Genomic DNA, 17,107 nt, shown 5'->3' on the forward strand with positions numbered 1-17,107 from the left:
TTTTAATTCAGTTTCTTGTTTTGACCCCCCTCATCCCACACCAACACACTCCGAGCCAAAGACAAGTTACAGCATTTAATTAACAGACAGACAGGTCCTTGGCAGCTAACTGGCGCAGACAAGCTTGGGCAGCAATCCAGCACAGATAAGCCCTGGCAGCAATCCAGCCTGCCAAGCTCACAAAAATGTTCTCCAACATTTGTTCCTGCGTTGACTTCTGCAAAAGGGGCGTGTGCACAAGCAGTCCTCTTATAGTCTGGAGAGGAGCCTAATTACCACCAGCTGAGTGCAATTACCTCCTGTACTTGCGCAACTGTTCCTGACGCTTATTAGCTCTTCGGTGCCTGGCATCCAGGAACAACTCACTGCTGGCATCTGGATCACTCTCCCTTGTCTCCTCCCCACTGTCCAAGGCTCAGGCGCCTCCTGGTGGCCAACCAGCCTCTCTGCGCCCTGCTCGGAGTCAGAACCCTGTCCAGGGTCCTCCACATCCTCCAGAGCTGACTCATAGGGCCCCTCGCTGTCGGAGTCTGGTGGCAGCTCCAACGGCTCCTGCTGGGCCACAACAGTTTCTATAGCCGCCCAACCCAACCAAGTGACTCTGGGCCGCTTACAATTCCAAAATTGTACAAACAATGAAAATGATGCAGAAAAAAATGGAAACAATAATTTAAAAAAATCCGCAGAATAGAAGGCCTCTTGGATCCCCGCGCACCATGTCGTGGTTCGGGGTCAAAGGCAAGCTCTGATGATTGCACCTTGTTCAGCAAATCATGGTTAAACTGTAGCTTAGGGTGACGTGTAACTTTCCTCCCCACCCCCCACCCCTGTTGTATCTTATGCAGCTGAAGTAATAAAACGAATGTCCTTTTTCAGTGCAATCACAGATCTTCTCTTCTTTCCCCTACAGGCTGATCCTAGCAGCTAACAGAGATGAATATTATCACCGGCCCGCCAAGTTGGCCGATTTTTGGGACAATAGCAACGAGATCCTCAGTGGTAGGTATAGTGCTCTCTAGGTATGTGTTTAAGTCAAGCCGTCCTCGGCTTACGGCTGATCACTTAATGACGGTTGGAATTTATCACAGCCTCAAAAGAAGTTATTTATAAGCTGCCCTCGAAGTTATGACTGCTGCACTCCAGTCTCTCCAGTTGCATGAATGCGTTTGGGTGCGTGGCAACTGGGAGGCTGTAGCCTGTCCTGTGATTGTGTTTTGAGATAGATTTTTTTGCTGTTTTGATGTTTCCCAGGGGAAAAAAAGGTTTTTAAAAACGTCTTTTGATAAACTAGATTTGGACTTATGGCCACCTGATTCACTTAACAACCATGGTGACTTGCTTAACGTCTCCTGGCAATCAGGCCAAAGTCACCCAGCCGGCTTTCATGGCTAAGGCAGGACTAGAACTCACAATCTCCTGGCGATAAGACCAAAGTCGCCCAATCAGCTTTCATGGCTAAGGCAGGACTAGAACTCACAGTCTCCTGGTGATCAGCCCAAAGTCAGCCAGCTGGCTTCCATGCCTAAGGCAGAACTAGAACTCACAGTCTCCTAGTGATCAGCACAACGTCACCCAGCTGGCTTTCATGGCTAAGGCACAGGTAAAAATGCAAGTAGAAAAATAGGAACCACCTTTGGTGGGAAGGGAACAGCATTCTGTGCGCCTTCGGAATTGAGTCATGCCACCCACCTGACCACAGAGACGTCTTCGGACAGCACTGGCTCTTAGGCTTTGAAACGGAGATGAGCACCACCCCCTAGAGTCAGGAACGACTAGCACGTATGTGCGAGGGGAGCCTTTACCTTTTAATCCAATTTATTTTTCAAGCGTGCTGCTTCAACAGACCCAGTGCTGCCTATTTTAGAAGCATTTCAGTCAATTAGTCAAAGATTTAGTCAAACATATCTCCCTCTCTCTGTCTCTCCCTCTCCCTCTCTCCCTCTCTCAAAATCCTGAGTATTTATTGCATTCCTCACTTGATAACTATTTCCAGTCTTTGCCCCTTCTTTCTTTTCTCCCTTCCTTCCTTCCTCCCTCCCTCCCTCCCTCCCTCCCTCCCTCCCTTTCTCTCCTGCCTAGCCATCCTAAAGTACAAGTTTCAGTATGCACATAAATAAAAATGAGATTTGAACAGTCAAGCCATGGGGATTTTTATTTTATTTTATTTTATTTTTAAAAAAACCTCTTCTCTTCTGCTTAACGTTGTTGCCACTGGCAGGAGGATGAATTATTCTCTCACTCTTTCTGTCTGCTCCAAAGTTCTTCTTCTTCTTTTTTTTAAAAACTTTCTGAAAGTATGGTGTTCATTCTGAATTCTTGACGAGCGTGGGCTGTACGTACCTCTTTCTGTTTTCCCCCTTTTTTTATACCGAGCGATGCTTAGTGAGGAAGGGGGTGGGGTGGGGGGCTGCTGAAATTTGAATTTTAAAAACGTTCTGGTCTTTTTTGATGTATTTATTGTGCGTGTGTGCGTGTGTGCACCCGTCCTTGGTTTTATAAGACGTAGGCCTTGAACTGTCAATCTTCTCAAGAAGGTAATTTATCTTCTGCTTCTTGTGTCGCAGCAGCTAAATCCTTCCTTCCTTTCCTCTCTCTGTGAAACCAGACGTATTTTTTGGCTTTAACTAATTAACAGGTGAACAGAGTTGGAAGGGACCTTGTAGGTCATCTAGTCCACCACCACCCCCCACTCAAGCAGGAGACCCTACACCAGTGATGTTGAACCTTTTTCTTACGGAGTGCCAGAATTGCCTGAGTGACCGCATCAATTCAATCCTCCCCACCTACTTGCGCATGCACACGCAATCCACCCTCCCAGTGCATGCGCGCATGGCCCCTCCGCAGGCTCCAGAGGTGTTCCTGAAGCTTGGGGAGGGCGAAAATGGCCACACACACACCCCGGCCCCTTTGAGGCCCTCCGGAAGCCAGAAATGGATCATTTCCAAACTTCCAGTTGGCCCATTCAGCGGGGTGGGGGGTGGGGGGGTTGCTGCAGGCATTGCTGCCTGTTCGATGTGCGCAAACATTTGCCAGGAAGGTTGTAAAACGGGGCGGTAGAAATGGTGAGCTCAGTTGCAGTTGTAAGCCAGTGACTTCCGATACACCAGCGTTGGCGAAGCTTTTTGGCATCGAGTGCCCAAATCGGAACGCCTGTGCGCACCTGAGTCCTGGAAGCTCAAAGACCAGGTGGCTGGTGCGCATCAGGGGTGGGTTCCTGCCAGTTCTTGCCTCTTCTATAGAAGAGGTTCCACAAATCTACAGTGCCGTTTAGAACCGGTTCCAGCTCCCTCCCCCTGCCCGTCTGCACATCATCAAGATGAAGAGCGAGAGGAGGAATTCTGGGAGTTGAAGTCCACAAGTCTTAAAGCTGTCAAGTTTGAACACCCCTGGGGTTTTTTTCCTAAAGGGTTAGGGGTACAAGGGTCTTGTAACTTGACAGCTTTAAGACTTGCACACTTCAATGCCAGAGTTCCTGAGCCAACATGACTGGAGGAGGAATTCTGGGAGTTGAAGTCCACAAGTCTTAAAGCTGCCAAGTTTGAACACCCCTGGGGAGTTTTTTTCTAAAGGGTTAGGGGTGCAGGGGTCTTGTAACTTGACAGCTTTAAGTCTTCCGTGCTTCAAATGCCAGAATTTCTGAGCCAACATTTTGGTTGCTAAGCAAGAGCGTTGTTAAGTGAGTTTCACATTTTACAAGTTGGCCATGCCCACCCAGTCACATGGCCAGCAAGCCACTCCCACCTAGTCACATGGCCGGCAAGCCATTCCCACCCAGTCACGTGGCTGGCAAGCCACTCCCACAAAGCAGGCCACACTTACAGAAGAGATTCTAAAAAATTTTGAAACCCACCACTGGTGTGTATACACATGCCAGCCACCTGGTGTTTTGTTTTCCAGCATGCGCATGCATGCCAACCAGCTGGTCTCCGCATGCGCCAGAGCTCCAGGAACTGAAGACCAGGGGCTCCGGCACACACGAAGATCAGCTGAGCGTCGCACATGTACCAGGGGTGGTATTCACTTACCTTCCCTACCGGTTGGCAAATGTAAGCGCATGCACTCAGCCTTGCTGATGGTGAGCATGCATTTTGGCTAAAACAAAAGGAGCCTAAATGGGATGCCATAGAGCTGGGGCAGGTGGTGGGAGCCACCTGTGATTACCACTATCCAGGGTGGGTTCCAGCTTCTTCTACTGCTGGTTCGCTCAGGGACGTGCTTCGGGCGCGCGCGCGCTTAATGCACGCAATGCCAGTGGCGAGTTCCGGATCCCGTTCCAACCATTCACATGCGTCTTAGCGCCTCCGCGGCACTCCAGCTGCTCCACGGAGCGTCACGCAGGTACTGTACGTGCTGTGCGCAGAAGCACAGAAGTCTTAAAAGATAGGTAAGGAGTTCCGGCGGGGCCCTCCGGAGCAATGGTATCTGGTGCTCTGGGCAGGCTCCAGGATGCCCGTACTGGGCCTTCCGCCTGCAACCCACCACTGCGCAACGCGCACATGCGCAGTAGGCTTTTAAAAAAGCTGTGCTTGTGCAGAAGCAAAAAAACAAGATGGTGGCCCCATTAGAACCGGCTCGGGGGTGTGGCCTGCTAAGGAACCAACCTCTGCCACAACTTGAAGAAGAGCAGCTGGCAATGTTGCATGTACCCACGCAGAGGGCTCTGCCTGCCGCCTCTGGCACGCATCCCATAGTTTTGCCATCACAGCTATATGCCTTCCGTGTCTCACACTAAGAAATCTCTTCCCAGTATGAAATAACTCTTGGTTGGCCACCAACCACATTTTTGCGTAATGGTGCCCAGTTAATTCATTTGTGTTTTTGTTGTTAATGGCAGGCTTGGATATGGAAGAAGGGAAAGAAGGTGGGTCCTGGCTTGGCATCAGCAAGAAAGGCAAGATGGCCGCCTTGACCAATTACATGCAGCCTCAGATCAACAAGCATGCAAAAGGAAGAGGCAAGTATGTAGTCGGGAAGGTGAACTTTCTTTGGGATGTCAGCTGCTTGTAAAAAAAAATGTTTATCCATAACTGTTCTGACCCCCACCTTGCCCATTCAGAAATGACAGCCACACACAACTTGCAAAGGAATGTTTTTATCAGTCCCGGCTCTTCCTGGCTGCGAGCACAAAATAAACACAGATAAATTCTCTGGCAAAAGTAAACTACAGCAAAACAGGTTTATATAAATCAAATCATTTATCCAAGTGCTTCTTCTCGATGATTGCAAACAAACAGAGACTTGACTAAAACAGGAACGGAACGGGATGGAACGAACGTTGACTTCTGCAACTAGGGCGTGGCACCATCAGTCTTTTTATCCGCAGAAGAAGACCCTAACGAGCAACAGCTGCTCATTATCCTCTCCTGTGAGTCGGTCAGCCCTGCATCCTGAAACAACTCACAGGAGGTTTCTGCTGAGTCACAACACATAACTATCATAGAGCCTGTATTATATACCGTATTGTTTTGGATTATAAAATGCACCTGACTAGAAGACGGACCTAAATTTAGAAGAGGAAAACAACAACGGGTTTTGGCCTCCGTGTGCCCCATCTTTGGGACTTTGGGGGACCTTTTTTTGGCCCTTTTCCAGCCTTTTTTCTACCTATTTTTGAGGCTTTTTTTTGGCCCTTTTTGGAGGCATTTTGGCCTGTTTTTGAGGCTTTATTCGGTCTTTTTTTGGCCCATTTTGAGCGTTTATTCAGACTGTTTTTGAGGCTTTTTTTGGCCCATTTTCATGACTTTTTTCAGCCCTTTTTGGTGGAAAAAACAGGCCCCAAAGCCTTGAAATGGACTGAAAAAATCCCCAAAAACGGACTTTAAAAAGGCCGAAAAAAGGCCTGAAAACACGGCATGGAGAGGCCAAAAAATGGCCGGCGGGTGAGCGAGGCTACAGCAATATTTGGTCTATAAGACGCACAGAAATTTTCACCCCCTTTTGGGTGACAAAAACGTGCGTCTTATAGTCCGAAAAACGGTAATTAAAAACTGTAATTAAAAACTGTAATTACCGTCTATAGTTAAAGAGGGAGCCCTGGTGGTTAGACTGCAGTATTGCAGGCTGACTCATTGCCCATCGCCAGGAGTTCGATTCCTTCAATCCTGACCAGTTCAAGGTGGACTCAACCTTTCATCCTTCCGAGGTCAATAAAATGAGGAGCCAGATTGTTGGGGGTTGACTCTGTAAACCAGAGTCAGAGAGGGGTGTAAAACACTATGAAGCGGTATATAAGTCTAAGGGCTATTGCGAGCGCTCTTCTGTTAGGGAAACTCTGGTGCTTTGGGGTTGATTCATTCATTTTCCTTCCTTCTTTCCTTCCTCCCTCTCTCCATTTATTTTGTTCCTCCCTCAATCCTCCCTTCCTTCCTTCTTCCCTCCCTCCCTTCATTTCCTCCCTCCCTCCCTTCCTTCCTTCCTCCCTCGCTCCCTTTCTTCCTTCCTTCCTGTCTCCCTCCCTCCTCCCTCTCTCCATTTACTTTGTTTCTCCTTCAATCCTCCCTTCCTTTCTTCTTCCCTCCCTCCCTTCATTTCCTTCCTCCCTCCCTCCCTTCGATCCTCACTCCCTCGCTCCCTGCCTTCCTCCCTCGCTCCCTGCCTTCCTTCCTTTTTCCTTCCCTCCTTCCTCTCTCCATTTACTTCATTCCTCCTTCAATCCTCCCTCCCTTCCATCCTCACTCCCTCGCTCCCTGCCTTCCTTCCTGTCTCCCATGCTCCCTTCCTTTCTTTCTCCCTCCCTCCCTCCCTAGATGAACAGTAGTTCGAGTGAATTCACTCTCACAGCTCATTCAGTTCTGGAATACTACTAAGCTTACCTGATGTGGCGAAATATCTGGTCTCCCTTCTGGGAAGCGATGCTCCTGTCTTAGAAACCACTTGTTATATCCCTCTCTCTTTGCAGGTGCCCTGGTGACCAATTTCTTGACATCAGAAATGGACAGTTACTCTTATTTGAAGAAAGTGGCCTCGGAGGGACACCTTTACAATGGCTTTAATTTGATAGCAGCCGATTTAAGGTAAGTCTGTAGTAAACCTTCCCCATTGAGCAGCAAAACTCAGAATCCGACTCCGCAGGTGTTACGTGTATGTTGCTGTGTAGCAGAGGCTCCATGCTCCCTGGTATGCTTCCCCCCTCTCCCCTCTTAAGTGCAGTGTTTGAATTCAGAAATGGAGAATTACAACTTGCATGGGATTTTGGCTTCGGTTTTGATGGCCTGAGTTTTTTTCTGAATCAAGGCCATTACACACACACACACACACACACACACACACACCCTGGCGGGAAACAGCGGGGTGCTGAAACGCATGTTGTTTTCAGACCTGTCATTCATGACTTCTTGAGTTCCCTCATTGCTGTAGTTCAGCTTTGCTTTTTGCATTTCTGTTGCTTTCCCCAACCGCTTCAGTCCATCCTACCCTGCCACCTGGCGACTTTTCCCACGGAGCCCCGTTTAAATCTAATTTACGGCATATTAAAGAGCAGGTTGGTCTTTTGAACGCCTCGTCCATTGTCCTTGATGGTGGATGGAAACAAATCAAGGAGAGAAGCAACTTGGAATTAAGGAGAAACCTCCTAAACAGTGAGGACCATTAACCAGTGGAACAGTTTGCCACCAGAGGTTGTGGGTGCTCCATTACTGGAGGTTTTTAAGAAGATACTGGACAGCCATTTGTCTGAAATGGTATAGGGTCTCCTTCTTGGGCGAGGGACTGGAATAGAAGACCTCCAAGGTCCCTTCCAGTTCTATTCTAATTGATTGATTAATTGATTGATTTCATAAGGTGCTGAGTTCCTGCCCATAGACTGAGTGAGAAGCACATTCCTGATGCCGGAATTCTTAATGTTCAGCTTCCATGACAGCCTTTTCCTAACTCTAAAGTTCTGTACTTCTTAATCTTGGAAACTTTTAAGTTGTGTGGATTTCGGCTCCCAGAATTAGCCAGCCAGCGTACCAGCTGGGTATGTTGGCTTCCTTTGCCACAAAAGGAGGATTACTGTTCTCCCTCTCCATCGTACTTCAGATACAAGCAAGAATAAATGCCGCGTAGGCTTCTGACCTCCGCGAACGGGAGACGATGCTGAATCAGTGGTCGTCACAACTGTCGTTGGAGAGACACCTGGTTTTTATAAAGGCCACATCTTGAAGGTCAAAGCGGTGGGTGGTAGATTTTTATTATTATTATTATTATTATTTTAAAAGCCTCCTCCGTGTCCAGGAGGCTATTAGAATTCACCTCAGCTTGCAAGTCAAGGTAGCTGTTGTGGCCTGTCGGCCATTGGCCTCTCCAGCAGCAGAATCAGAGGAGGAGGAGGAGGCGTGGGAGTCAAGGTCAGCATCAGGGCAACCTAAGAGCTCCGTGGGGGAAGAGGGAATGGAGCTGGCAGAGAGAGAGAGAGAGAGAGAGACAAACAGACAGACAGACAGACAGATGGCGGCGGAGCCTGGGCCATCCGTCAGCCCTCAGATGGAGAGTCAACAGCCCCCAAGTCTGGAGGTGGCTGATGAGGAAGAAGAGGAACAGCTGGGCCCAGTGCCCGACACGCAGATGCGCAGAAGGCAGAGGAGAGGAGAGCAGTGGAAATCTATGGGCTGGTCCTTGGGACAGAAGAGCCACCGCTGCTAGTGAAGCCCCACCCTAGCTCTGGGGATCAAAGGCAGGGGGCGGAGATGAATAGATGTGGCAGACAACTATTCATCTCCCTGCCGGACAGACTTGTTGAGGGAGAAACTTTTTGCCAGGACTGCCAGCGCTTCTAACTAAGAACAATTGATTTAAATACGAAAGGTTTGTCGTCTTTGGGGAGCTGGGTCAGAACAGTAGGTTTCTGATCTCCGCGAACGAGAGACGATGCTGAATCGACGGTCGTTGCGACCATCGTTTGAGAGAAGCCTGCTTTTTATAAAGGCCGCATCTTGAAGGTCAAAGCGGTGGGTGGTAGCTTTTGTTTTATTTTTAAACTCCTCCACCGTCTCCAGGAGGCTATTAGAATTCACCTAAAGGCAGCTCGCGGGTCAAGGTAGGTCACTCAGAAGCTTCCCTTTAAAACACTTCCACATGTCTTCAGCGGGAGCAGCCATCTGCAAATCCCAGCGGGATCGTAACGACAGGTCAGCCGCGGTCTGATTTGCTAACGTGCCCTTGGACTCTCTGCTGCGAAGAGAGAAGCTCTTCGTGGCAGAGAATTATATCAGAGAATTACATCAATGCTTATTGGATTACACAATGGCGGAAGAGCAGGTAAAGGAAACCATGTTAGCATGGAGCAGGAACTTTGATTACAACATAGATGTGGATAATTGGCAAGACCTATGGGAAAGAAACAGAAAGTTAACATTAGCCACCATGTATAAGGAAAACCTATACCAGATGTTCTATGGATGGCACACCCCACTCACAAGATGAGCTAAAATTTATAAAAAACTTGTTCTGACCCCCCCTCCTCGTCCCAGACGAATACACACTCCGAGGCAAAGATAAGTTACGGCATTTAATTAACAGACAGACAGGTCCTTGGCAGCAAACCGGCACAGATAAGCCGTGGTGTTGATGTGGGACAAGGGGGATCAGAACACCTATGTAATGGATATAAAATGTAATTGTTGTAAGATCCAAAAATTATATGGAAATGTTTATGCCAGAAATGTCGCAATATGTCCAATGTTTTTAAGGTTCCTCTAATAGGCATCAGGAACAGTTGCGCAAGTACAGGAGGTAATTGCACTCAGCTGGTGGTCATTAGGCTCCTCTCCAGACTATAAAAGGACTGCTTGTGCACACGCCCCCTCTTGCAGAAGTCAATGCAGGAACTAATGTCGGAGAACATTATTGTGAGCTTGGCAGGCTGGATTGCTGCCAAGCCTTATCTGTGCTGGATTGCTGCCAAGGACCTGTCTGTCTGTTAATTAAATGCTGTAACTTATCTTTGGCTCAGAGTCTGTTGGTGTGGGACAAGGGGGGTCAGAACACTGACCTAAGCGGTTTAGAGAGTCCGCATATTGTCCCCAACTATATTAGCAAGCCTGCACTTCAAGAGTTTTTATTCCTATATTAATCCCTCAAAATAGAAACTAATATGCTTTTTTCCCCAAGGACTGATGTTAAAAGTAAGCCCCCAGAGGCTGCCTTGTCAATAAAATTAGGATGATTGTTATTTTCCTCTCTTTTTTTTTAATTGTACAATCTGTCTCACTTCATAAGTACGTTTGAAGAGCTGGCTTTGATGAGTTGGCTTCTCATCACTTCCTCCTCACTCAATTCATAATTGATTTCATTAATTCCAATCCTGTCTCGGTATTCAAGGGTTTCTTAACTTCTGATTAGCAGAAGCGATGCAGAAAAAGCACAAGAAGTTATTATCAAAGAATTCTAATAATTGCTAGGCGTCAAATGCAAATGCTCTTTGTAATTATATCATGTTCAAATTCTTTATTGTTTGTTTGTTGCCTGTCTCACTGTCACTTTTGAATTTTTGGCCTCTTTCTAAGTGTAGTACTTCAACTACAAATCTACTTCTTTTGGGCAAAAAGCCCAGTTTCTATTTAACTTGGTTTTATTTACTTAACTTAGTTTAATCACTAGAGCCAGTTTGGTCTAGTAGGCAGTTAAGGAACTACCAGGCTAAAAACCAGGAGACTGTGAGTTCTAGTCTCTTCTCAGGCATGAAAGCTGACTGGGTGATTCAGGGCCAATCACCAGGAGACTCTCAATTCTAGTCCCACCTTAAGCATGAAAGCTGACTCAGGGCCACACCAGGAGACTGGGAGTTGTAGTCCCGCCTTAGGCATGAAAGCCGGCTGAGTGAAATGGTTCATACCATCTCTACATATATGGAACCTTGGCCAGGATAGCAAGCCTGCTTTAAACCAAGATTATCAGGAATCCTGGATGATAGCAATAGCACTTAGACTTACATACTGCTTCACAGTGCTTTGCAGGCGTCTCTAAGTGGTTTACAGAGTCAGCCCCTTGCTCCCCAACAATCTGGGTCCTCATTTAACCGACCTCGGAAGGATGGAAGGCTGAATCAATCTTGAGTCAGTCAGTCAGAATCGAACTGCTAGCAGCCGGCAGTCAGCAAAAGTAGCCTGCAATCCTTCATTCGAAAGGATGGAAGGCTGAGTCAACCTTGAGCCTGGTGAGATTCGAGCTGCCAAATTGCAGGCAGCCGGCAGTCAGCAGAAGTGGCCTGCAGTACTGCATTCTAACCACTGCGGCTCATAATAAACAATAGGCCTAGGTTTAGTCACCTTGCAAAGCTCTCCTTGTTTATTTCACTTAATTTTTGTATTAAAGAAACTCTTTTGCACACACTGCTTATTTACATTGCAACCTTACAACTTATGTGCTGGTGCACAGTTCTCTGCACAATTCTCTTAAGATTTTCTTCTCTCTCCCTCTCTTCTCTCTCTCCCTCCTTCCCTCTCTCCCTCTTTCCCTTTCTTTCTCTCTCCCTCTCTCTTCCCCTCTCTCTCTCCCTTTCCCTCTCTTGCTCTCTCTCTCTTTCCCTCTCTCACTCCCCCTCTCTCTCCCTCCCTCTCTCCCCCTCCCTCTCTCCTTCCCTCTCTTGCTCTCTCTTTCCCTCTCTCCCCTCTCTCTCACTCCCCCTCTCTTTCCCTTTCTCTCCCTCTCTCTCTCTCTCCCTTTCCCTCTCCCTCCCTCCCTCTCTCCTTTCCTCTCTCGCTCTCTCTTTCCCTCTCCCACTCTCTCCCCCTCTCTTTCCCTCTGTCTCTCTCCTCTCTCTCCCTTTCCCTCTCCCTCCCTCCCTTTCTCCTTCCCTCTCTCGCTCTCTTTCCCTCTCCCCCTCTCTCACTCCCCCTCTCTTTCCCTCTCTCTTTCTCTTTCTCCCTTTCCCTCTCCCTCCCTCTCTCCTTCTCTCTCGCTCTCTCTTTCCCTCTCCCCCTCTCACTCCCCCTTTCCCTCTCTTTTTCCCTTTCTCTCTCTCCCTCTCTGTCTCCCTTTCCCTCTCCCTCCTTCCCTCTCTCACTCTCTCTTTCCCTCTCCCCCTCTCACTCTCCCCTCTCTTTCCCTCTCTCTCTTTCCCTTTCTCCCTTTCCCTCTCCCTCCCTCCCTCTCTCCTTCCCTCTCGCTCTCTCTTTCCCTCTCTCTCCCTCCCTCTCTCCTTCCCTCTCTCGCTCTCTTTCCCTCTCCCCCTTCTTTCCCTCCCCCCTCTCTTTCCCTCTCTTTCCCTTTCTCTCTCCCTCCCTCCCTCCCTTTTCCACCCATCTCTCTCTCCCTTTCTCTCTCTCTCTCTTTCCCTCTCTCTTTCCCTTTCTCTCTCTCTCCCTCCCTCTCTCCTTCCCTCTCTCGCTCTCTTTCCCTCTCCCCCCTCTCTCACTCACTCCCCCTCTCTTTCCCTCTCTCCCTTTCTCTCTCTCTCTCCTTCCCTCTCTCTCTCTCTCTTCCTCCCTCTCTCCTTCCCTCTCTCACTCTCTCTTTCCCTCTCCCCCCTCTCTCTCACTCCCCCTCTCTTTCCCTCTCTTTTTCCCTTTCTCTCTCTCTCCCTCTCTCCCTTTCCCTCTCTCTTTCTCCCTCCCTCTCTTCTTCCCTCTCTCGCTCTCTCTTTCCCTCTCTCTCTTTTCCTTTCTCTCTCTCTCCCTCTCTCTCCCTTTCCCTCTCTCGCTCTCTTTCCCTTTCTCTCTCCCTCCCTCCCTTTCCCTCTCTCTTCCACCCATCTCTCTCTCCCTTTCTCTCTCTCTCTCTCTCTTTCCCTTCCTCCTCTGTTTTTAATCAAGACAAATAAACAGGTAAGAAGAAAACAAAAGACCCCAAGGAATTGTAGGACAATTCACATGGATGGCTACGCAGCCAGACCACACCTTTCATCCACTCTCTTTGCATCGCCAAACACACGTGACATGTTCATTATCTTGCATTTTAGTGTTTCTAACTTAAAATTAACAGCTCCGCGCAGCCTGTTCTTCTTTTGGGGGTGGGGGGAAGACGTCTCTAAAAAGAGGCAGCTCAGAATGATGAATGCCCAAGGCAGAACCATAGTCTCTTGGGGCTGCGTCCTGCGTTTTGCAGGGAGAAACTTAAACTTATTGAACTGAAAAGGTGTTTCCAGTCTCGTCGGGGAAAATAAAGTGATAAATCAGAATCATATTCGCCCTGGTTGATGTGACAGCTGCAAAGCAGAAACCAACCCACACAAATTCTTATTTTCCGAGGCTGGTTATTAATTTGCCTAACCCAACCAGTCCTTCTTCGATGTAAATATATATCTTTAAAAAACCCTTTTTTGTTTTATGTATTCATTTTGTGCTGGGCCTTGCTTGAAACCGTAGGTATCTGTTTGCATCCAAAATGCGGGTGGATGAAATCCCAGTGCCGGTCAAACAACTTTGAAAAGATAGAATAGAATTCTTTATTGGCCTCGTGAGATTGAATAAACAAGGAATTTGTCTTTGGTGCATTTTGCTCTCAGTGTACATAAAAGAAAAGATACTGTAATTGCAGGTTGCTTCTCTCCTTGATTAGTTTTCACCCATTGCTTCTTGTTCTGCCCTCAGATGCTTTGGAGAATAGCTTGACTCCCTCTTCTTTGTGGCAGCCCCTGAGATATTGGAACACTGCTAATTCCTGGTAATCCTTCCTTCCCTCCCTCCCTCCATCCCATCTCTTTCTCTCTTCCTTTGTTCATTCCTTTGTTCCCTTCCTTCCCTCCCTCCCTCTCTCTTTCCCATCTCTTTCATTCCTCCATCCATCCATCATTTCTGTCTGTCTTCCTTGATATCATAGTAGGTAACAAAGCTGTTTATTTATAGTTCCTTCCCCTAGTTTTTCAGGAGGAAATATGGGTGGGTTTTTTTTTTTAAAGAAACATGAAACCCACTTTAGGATCTGCTCAATAGCTGGCTGGCATTCCTTCTCTTTGAAGAGTAAAGAATTCGGTCACTGATGTGACTAGGCATAGCAAGAGGACCCATTTTTTAAAAAAATGTGGGAGGGAGAGGTTGCCTATCTCAATATGAACTCATCTTTGCTTGTTCCAAAAGTGCTCTTTCAAAAAGCAACTGGACTTTCTTAGTTGTTGTTTTTTTAATTGAAAATGTTTCACTTCTCATCCAAGAAGCTTCTTCAGTTCCTGAAGAAAAAGCAGCTTTTGAAAAAGCACTTTTGGGACAACTATGACTTGGATGATTGTGCAAATGGAAACCCAGAAGACAAGGGTAAGGATTAGTCCACAGGATGCCAAATAGAGAAAGAGCGAGAGACAGAGAGAGAGAAGGAAAAAAGAAAGAAAGAGGGAGAGAAGTAAAGTACGAAAGAAGAAAGAAAAAGAGAAAGAAAGAAAGAAAGAGAAATAGGGAGGGAAGGAAAGAAGAAAGAAAGAAAAAGAAAGAAAGAAAAAATGAAGGAAAGAAGAAAGAAAAAAGAAAGGGGAGAAAAGGAAAGAAGAAAGAAAGAAAGAAGAAAAAAGAAAGACAGAGAGGAGGAAAAAAGAGGGAGGGAAGGAAGGAAGAAAAAGAAAGAGAAAGAAAGGGAATGAAAGAAGAAAGAAAGGGAAGGAAAGAAAGAAGAAAGAAATGGAAGGAGTGAAAGAAGAAAGGAAAGAAGAAAGAGACAGAAAGAAAGAAGAAAAGAGAGGGAGGGAAAGTGGCAGAGACTGGAAATGGTTATCAAGTGAGGAATGCAATAAATACTTGGGATTTTTAGGCTGAGCCGTAAGCTAGAAGCAGGGATAAACTGCCAACGTTCTGGTATCCCAGGGTGCTGCTAATAAAACTATTTTTAAAAAATTCTATTTTAGACACAGACGGAATTACGTTCATCTGTCAGAACAAGCGTGCCCGAATTTTAAAAAGCCGAAATTGATGTACATTGCGACAGCAGCGTTTCCTAAACTATGCAAATGGCTTTCTTTGCAAACAGCTTTTAGAAAGCTACCGGGAATGTATTTTTCCAACTTCGTAAGCTGACATAAATCAAACAAGAACCGAATATACTACGTAAGGTGCCTAGTCGTAATATTTAATAGGGGGAGGAACAAAGACAAAAGCTGTTAAATTCACCCTGAATGGTATTTCAAAATATGCAAAACCATTTCTCTTTCTTCGGAATATATGTCACTTAAAACAAAAAGAAAAGAAAAATAAGAGATAAGGTTGTGAAATCAAAGCTAACGAGAAAAGTGTAAAAGATGAAAAGGAGTTGAAAAGCAGGGAGGGGTCAGGAGCCGCTTTAGCCAGGAAAAATACCAGATTTAACTTATAGATAAAGTAAAGTGAAAGGTTCCCCTCGCACATATGTGCTAGTCGTTCCCCACTCTAGGGGGCAGTGCTCATCTCTGTTTCAAAGCAGAAGAGCCAGCGCTGTCCGAAGATGTCTCCGTGGTGGTCATATGGCTGGCAAGACTCAATGCCAAAGGCCCACGGAACACTGTTACCTTCCCACCAAAGGTGATCCCTATTTTTCCACTTGCATTTTTTACGTGCTTTCTAACTGTTAGGTTGGCAGAAGCTGGGACAAGTCACGGGAGCTCACTCCGTTATGCGGCGCTAGGGATTCGAACTGCCAACCTTTCTGATCAACAAGCTCAGCGTCTTAGCCACTGAGCCACCTGATAGGTTACAGATACTTGGATATAAATAGCTGAGTAAACTTAAATTTTTCATATTAGGCTTCACGGGTGAGAGCTGATATCTCCCGTTCCCAATATAGAGATAGTCCTCAACTTACTACAGTTTGTTCACTGACAGTTCAGTTTTACAACAGCGTTAAAAAAGTGACTCCTCCTCCATTTTTTCTTCCTCCTGTAATGAAACATCTGCAAGAAAGCCACCAAGCTCAGAGAGCATCAGGGACTCCACAGTCATCGTTATCTCCCCCCACTCACAAACCCCACTCTCTTTTAGCACTGATGATGTTCCCTAGTTGGGTAATGAAATGTCGGCAAGGAAACAACCAAGCTCAGAGAGCACCAGGCACTCCACAATCCTCCTCTTCACAATGCCCACTCCCTTTTAGTGCTGATGAAGTTCCCTAGTTGGGTCATGAAACGCCTGCAAGAAAGCCACCAAGCTCAGAGAGCACTAAGGATTCCTCATTTCAGCCCTGAGCTACAATGATCCTCTTTATTAAGATCTATCCTGTTTCCTTCTTTCTTTGCTCAATTTTGATGTGCTAACTGCTTGCTTGCAAAAATATGTTTCTAGGTTTTCGTGATCCTGGTTGCCAAGATCTGGCCTGTTCTCCCTTCAAACCAATATTTATTGCTTTGAGCTGGAGGAACTTCCCCTTGCAATAATCTTGGCTGTCTCACCAGGACCCCAATTTGTGGTCTAAAAAGTGGGCAAAAATATACCTGCAGTTTTATACCTGTCTCAAAAGAGGGAAGGTGCAGTTTGGACTTCACCGTTCCGCTAGACGGGGGGAAAAAATCCCGAGCCTTTACCCTGTTTAAGCTCAACAAATATTAGGGAGTTAGTTAATTTCCCTCTGAAGGTTTTATGGTACCGAAGATGGATGCCTAATTCATATCACTGCATATATTTGACTAATTAACTTTTCATTTGTTTGGGGACGAGTTTATTATGCACATCTACGCAGATAATTTTATTCTGCTGATGGACTTTCTTTTTTTAACCTTCTACAAGCATGTTTTTCCTTTGGTAAAGATTGGGTAGTGTGTTGATTTGGCTTCTGCACCCCTCCCCTTCCTTAATTCCATAGGTATGTGCTGACATTGAGTCCTATTTATGGTATGGTAATTTTAAGTGTTTTTTTTTTTAAATCTAATTGGTTCTTGAATGCAGTTGGTGATTATCCCGGGAGGATAAAAATAGCACACATGGATTTTACAACAAGGAGATGTGATTAGAATATACAATGGTTGGTTCAGCGAAATATATAAGAAAATATTAATAACCAACTAATGGAATTGGCACAAAGAACTGTGCTAATTTAGTATATTGGACCCATCTTAGATGCTTCTAACATTGTGGATAGAAGCGTTGGGAAGGGAATAATCAAATTCTCCCTGGATAAATGGAATTTCCTTTTAATTCTTTGAAGGCAGAAAAACCGAGCTACTCTAGGGCAATTCCATGTCTCTTTCAGCAAAAAGATTTTCCTCATCGGATCTTAGCTGCTAATTTCAAAAGTGTTG

General features: G+C 46.3%; 1 protein-coding gene across 3 annotated transcripts in view; it reads left to right on the forward strand.

The window, feature by feature from the left end:
* The window catches only part of TANGO2 (transport and golgi organization 2 homolog), a 51,185-nt gene that overhangs the window by 19,668 nt on the left and 14,410 nt on the right, over window positions 1-17,107 (forward strand). For all 3 annotated transcript variants that reach the window (XM_032230100.1, XM_032230101.1, XM_032230102.1), the window contains 3 exons: window positions 911-999; window positions 4,835-4,954; window positions 6,899-7,013. In XM_032230100.1, the coding sequence (XP_032085991.1) occupies window positions 911-999; window positions 4,835-4,954; window positions 6,899-7,013 (324 nt within the window). The remainder of the gene's footprint in view (window positions 1-910; window positions 1,000-4,834; window positions 4,955-6,898; window positions 7,014-17,107) is intronic.

This window comes from Thamnophis elegans, chromosome 13 (genome assembly GCF_009769535.1).
Source record: "Thamnophis elegans isolate rThaEle1 chromosome 13, rThaEle1.pri, whole genome shotgun sequence".
Lineage (NCBI taxonomy): Eukaryota > Metazoa > Chordata > Lepidosauria > Squamata > Colubridae > Thamnophis > Thamnophis elegans.